Below are 6,074 nucleotides of genomic sequence, written 5' to 3'. Positions count from 1 at the left end.
TAAATGGTAAATCTACAACTGACATGTACATATAGATCCCCCAAAATATCTTTATTTCGTCGATTGTGATTTAATTCATTTTGCTACGATTTTTTAACCTGTACCTATTGGAGTCAAATGTTCTAGAAATTCCTTGCCAAACATAAACATTTCCAGTGGTGTTTTAGCTTAATAAGCAGTACATTTGGGTTTCAATTCACTCTTTTCGGTAGATCTTTATCTACCTACTCCACAATTTTCTCAAACTGAAATTTAAAATAAAATGTCTAAAATTATTAATTATGAATAAAAAAATGGCAGTATAAGAAAATGTAAGCAATGTTATATAATGTTTACTATGAGAAATTGTACTAACTTGTAAACAGAAATAGCAGCCATTTTCCAAATAGCAATGTTTTACTTAGTGATGCTATACAGCCATCTATGATCGACAGTTGAAAGTTCTAATAATGTAGAATGAATAAGCACAGAAATGGAATCTGTTAAGGCATTTACAGAAGAATAAACAAATTTAAACTTTTCTTCATTAGAGTGGACATGATGCAACAAAGGGTTAAACCGATAGTTTTGTTTTTTAAAACTATCACCTCTACAAAAGATTAAGTCGTCTAGAACGATGGACGTAGTTCATTTCAGGGCAAAATTCACTGTACATTAATCTTCAAAACACTTTTGCCAATAAAATCACTTTATTAAAAATTTCACTTCATACTAGCATACATCATTCTATGTGTCAAGACAACCAGTTGTTATCATATGGTAAGAAACCAGTACAGCTAGGAGAGCAACAATAACACCTTTGTCTAGCATCTGTGGAAGCATTTACCTTAGTAGAACTAAAACTGCTTTCTTTTTCATCAAATTCTCCAGAATAATTATACGTCAGTTCTTGTAGAGGCAAAATATCTCCTTTGGCAAAGAAACAAATTCTAGGAATCATACTATTGGCCCGAATAGGAACAGAAACTAAATTTGGATTACATGAATGGTTCAGATATCTTCCCACATTTCCAACTTCAGTGGGGTCAATTATTGTACATAATCTGGACTCAGATGTATGCTCTTTTAAAACATATATATAATTAGATTCATCACAGAATCTATTGTTCATTCTGTGTTTCATTTCTGAAGAATCAATAATTTCTCCAGCATATTCACAAACATATGACAATTTGGGTATGAATTCTAATGTTCTCACACCAAATCCTTTTGATTTAGTCATGAAAACTTGCAGAGAGAATTTTATTCCTTGTTGAATTATTCGATTTGGACAACTCTGATTGCATGCGCAGAGACTGGAACATTCTATTATTGGCTTAGTTGTGGTCTCAAGGCAATACTCTGGCAGTAAACCATTTGCATAAAATATGTTTGAATCAACGATACATGAACATGTGAGTGGTTGACACTGACATTTGCATTTACAAGGGAAAGGAATACTCTCATAATCCTTTGCAAGTGTTCCACTTGTCAAAATACAGGTTGGAGTATACTGAAATGAAACATAATCATTAAGTAAAATTATTAATCACTAGCATTAAAACATTCATAATAAAATTATTTTATATTTTAATAAATGAGGGGATCAATTTTTATTGACGAGTGTAATAAATAAAACTTCATACATCTCAAACTAAACATATAAAAAATATCTTGAATTCTCAACCAAATTTTTTAAAGGAAGAAATATTGTCCAAAATTATTTATTCAATTTGAAAGTGTAAAATATACCAATGCTGTACTAAGCATAAAACACTGTGTAAACTAATGTGAATAAAATGGCAAATTTGATTCATATCTCAGCTTTATTGTTTAATCTTATTTTTTGCATAACTGATTTTAGAATTGGCATATTTTCGCAACTCAGAAATTATATTCTTGCGTTTCATTTATATAATGGTATCAATAAATACGGTGAATTAATTTCTGGCATGCAGCATGGCTACTGGTTGACGGTCCCGTCAATGAAGCCAGAAGTCCGTCATTCACCTTTCACAAAGCCATGTGGTCGCTTGACGTATAGTTTGTGTGTACGCGCTGTAGAAGTAAGGTGTAGTACAGCCAAGGATTTTACGGGTGAAATTGAGCAACGTAAGAACTTGAAATTCCGTCTCAAACTTAGAAAACCGCCAATTGAATGTCGTGACATGTTGCAGCAGGTATATGGAAACAGTGTTTTATCGAAAAAGTGTGCAAGAGATATAAGCGCTTCAGTGATGGTCCGCCTAGGTAGACACGTGAATCATGCAACGAATGAAAACATCGAGAAAACCCACCAAATCTTGATCGAAGATCGTTCACTGACAGTTTGATTATTGGTGAAGATTACAGGAGTCTCGTACGTGTCTGCTTATTCAAATGTAACCGAAAAGTTATGGAACATGAGCTGTGTGCGCGCTTAGTAGTGTCACACGACTCATCTCCTGATCAAAAGCAAGGCAGGATAAGACTTTATCGACAAAGTTGATAATGGCTTCCCCTTCCCTTAATGGATCGTTAAGAGCGATGACTTGTGGTGTCTAAGGTACGACCCACAATCGAAAAGGCAAAGCATGCAGTGGTGCAGCCCATTACAAAAATCCAAAATGGTTAGGCGTGAGAAGTCGCTTATCAAAGAAATGCTGATTATCTTTTTTGATGCTAGAAGAATCATTCATAAAAAATACCTGACAGAAGGCACGATTTTGAATGCGGCCACTTACGCAAGCATCTTAGATTGCCTCTTGAAGAATAACAGTCGTATGTGCTCTCATATCGAAAACGGATCCTGGTGTCTGATGTCCGATAATGCACATCCTCATACCGCCATAACCGTGCAGCCGCTTCCAATAAATCTTGCTGTACTCCATTACCCCTACTCACCAGATCTGGCCCTTGCCTAATATTTTCTTTTCCCTCGCTTGAAGAAACACTTAAAAGGACAATGGTTTTCGAAATTCTGACATCGAACGCAATGTAAACACTGGACTGAACTGCATTCCACAGGCTGCCTTATTTTAAAAAAAGGATCCCCTACACGTGTTCTTGGAAGTGCATAACCAAGGCAGCAATTATTTTGAAGGACAAGAAACTGCATTCCTGCATACATGTACCACTTTTCCTGCAAATAAATCATGAAAGTAATACTTCACCATAGTTATCGATCAAAGATTGTATATTAAACTGCGCTGTAAATTTCAGCTACTAGTTAAGATTGGTTTATGTGATTATCGCAGAGCACAGGAACGCTACTTGCCCATTGAGCTCACGATTACTGTGGATTTTGACGACAGAAAAAAAAAGCATGAGCCTAGATTTAAATAAATATATACGTGAATACAAGCAAACAGTAACTGTGGATAATTAATACGATTAAAATAATAGCAGTTATCAGTTTTATTCAAGAAAAAAAAAGAGAGACAGACAGAGGTGCAACTACTGAAAATTATGATACAATATTACTTAGTAAAGCTGATTTTTAAAATAGTACATAGAGAATGTAGTGTGAAAACCCTTAGGTCAAAAAATAAAGAAATGAATAGGAATGAAATAACGAATAGTTAAAAACAACTGAAAAAGATGATGCAGTTTTACTTAGACAGACAGTAAAAGCAGTACTTTAAAACTCTTTAGGACAATGCTATAGCATGAAAAATCCCCGAGTCACAAAATAATGCTTATATCTTGAAGAGGAACGGTATGAAGTACATTCTTTGAATTGACTTCATATTTCTTTAGTACAAAGACAAGAAAGAAAGTATCCTCTCAATCAAGTATATTTCTAGAGACTATTAAGTTTCAGGAGCTAGGAAATATGAAAAATCAACTATATCGTCGTCAGAATTCAAAACATAGATCTTCCAATCTAACTGGACGTGCTAACTATTTATCCACTGTATGGAACATTTCGATAATTTTTTACATTTTCCTTCACTTAAAAAGCAACTAGAGAGGAGCACAAACCAAGCTGAGCAAATCCTGGAAGAAAAAAGTTATCGACTTCCACGTTTTACATTGTGGCCATCCAAAATGCAGCACCATGAGGGAAGCACCCAATAGGTTTGAAATTTGCATAAGTTAACAGCATATGCAAATGATTACCAGTGCTGTGCGCATGCGAATCAAGTTCCTCAACAATGCCAGCTGGATGCGCCATAAAAAGAAAAAATAATCGATTGTTTTAAATACTGGAATTGTGTGCTTTCCCATTGTTCTTTTCTATAGAAGCTTTAATACACCTCATTATAAAAATAGGAGTCAATCAAGTTAGTTGAGTTTGAAAACGAAAGAATTGTACCTTATAGAAAATGCATACTCTTTCTGAGAAATCAGTGCTCATACTGGATAAAATCAAGCCACAGTGATGCAAATACAGAAAAGGTTATTTCAAGAGGGATGGACCAACCAGTGGGAATGATTGCACCAGCCTTGTCACACTACCGAATGAGAAGACAGGCATGCTCTGCATATGGCAGTAATGGATCACACAGCAATATTAAGAATAATTAATAATACTGATGTAAGAGTCTATACCACCGTCACCTATATCAGTACATACTCATTCGGCAATTATCTGCACAGAAGAGGAATCTTTGCAAGGCATTCATTACTGAGATTACCGTCGACAATATATGACAAGTGTATGTGACTGCAATAGCGCGTCAAATACCGAACACTGGCAACGAATGACATAACGAACATAGCAGTCGCAGATATCATGACCTTGCATTCCGCATTACCATATCGATCCGTCACCTAGTGTTATGTCTTGAGGGTACCATTTTTAATCTTGCATAGGCCTAATGTATGATATATTGCTCCCACACTTAACAGATTTTTTAAGCTTTAAAACCTGTTGTCCTCCTTTACTTTCAAGGGTTGCAGCGGCCAAATTCCAATGAGACAATACATGACTGCATGTGATACGCAATGTTTAGCTTTTTATTGGTCCCCAGTTCACTCTGCTGTCTCCCGATATGTCACCTTTCGGAACACGTCTGGTCGATAACTGACAAACAATCCGCACAGCCAGCACCATCGGCCGCTACACTTGATGGCAATGTAACGAAATAACATGGCTAGATATATGTCAAGTGCATATCATTTTCTTTAAATGCTGAGGTGTCTATCAGCAGTTATTGCCCACCATTATGCTATTTAAAGTACTGATGTCTTTGTTCCATTAATCGAATGGGAGGTGAAATTTTAATCACATCGCCTTTGTAGGTTGTATTATTTGTCCAGTATGTACGGCTTTTATAGCTTTTATTTTTTCTTTACAAAATATGAAGTAGCTAATAAAACAAATTCCAAAATTTGGCTTCCAGATGCCCATATTCGGGTGGAGATGTGCGTTGTTCAAAATTTGATGGCTCTAGGGACCGTTGTTTTATGACAATGCGAGAAACATACCAACATTTATGCAGATTCTTCATTATTTAGTTTCTTTAAATATAATGTAGGGCGAAAATATTTGGTGGCAACAATTTGAAAAATGAAACGCCACAAAATGCCAAAATGAAATTAATAGGTCTTCTGGGCTTTTTTTTTTAAAAAAAAAAAAAAAAAAAGGAAAGCAGAATTTTTTTAAACAAAAAAAAATTGTTCATTAAATAAAAATCTTTTTACTAAACACTTGTAAAAACATAAGAATAAAAATAACGCAAAGAAAAATATCAAATTTCTATTTATATACTTGCGTTCTTCTATGCCTGAAATCTAAACGTTGGCAGCTACAAGAAAGTTCTGTTGGTCACAGTCTGGAATTTAAACAGTTGTTTGAACAGACAGCTAAACATTAAAATTTTCAGATTGGCGTTTATTCAGCTAATTGTAATATACTGAACTACTAAGTAACTTACTTCTAATTTAAACTAAAAAGAAATATACGAAAGCTTACTCAAAGGGACAAAAACTTGAGAATAAATAATGACAACCTATTTCTCTTTCTTTTATTTATTACACTTTTCTATGACGCAAAACACAAAAAATATGTACTGTAAACATCTTTGTTTTTTCATACACCTTTCAGCTAAACCACCTTATGACTTTCGATTTTCATGAAGTTTGTAATCTTGGAGGAAAATTACTAAAAA

General features: G+C 34.5%; 1 protein-coding gene across 2 annotated transcripts in view; it reads right to left on the bottom strand.

The window, feature by feature from the left end:
- Positions 1-670: 670 nt before the first annotated feature.
- The window catches only part of LOC118197157 (histone-lysine N-methyltransferase SETMAR), a 51,785-nt gene continuing 46,381 nt past the window's right edge, over positions 671-6,074 (bottom strand). The window contains exon 2 of one of the 2 annotated variants that reach the window (XM_085826781.1): positions 671-1,492. In XM_085826781.1, coding sequence (XP_085682907.1) covers positions 734-1,492 — 759 coding nt within the window. In that variant the 3' untranslated portion in view covers positions 671-733. The remainder of the gene's footprint in view (positions 1,493-6,074) is intronic. The other variant, XR_015043991.1, reaches the window with a different exon arrangement.

The sequence above is a fragment of the Stegodyphus dumicola genome, chromosome 1 (assembly GCF_044657685.1).
Source record: "Stegodyphus dumicola isolate Sdum_Otavi_A_Nest chromosome 1, ASM4465768v1".
In the NCBI taxonomy this organism is placed as follows: domain Eukaryota; kingdom Metazoa; phylum Arthropoda; class Arachnida; order Araneae; family Eresidae; genus Stegodyphus; species Stegodyphus dumicola.
The sequence above is the reverse complement of the archived record's forward strand: the minus strand, read 5'-3'. Positions and strand labels throughout refer to the sequence as shown.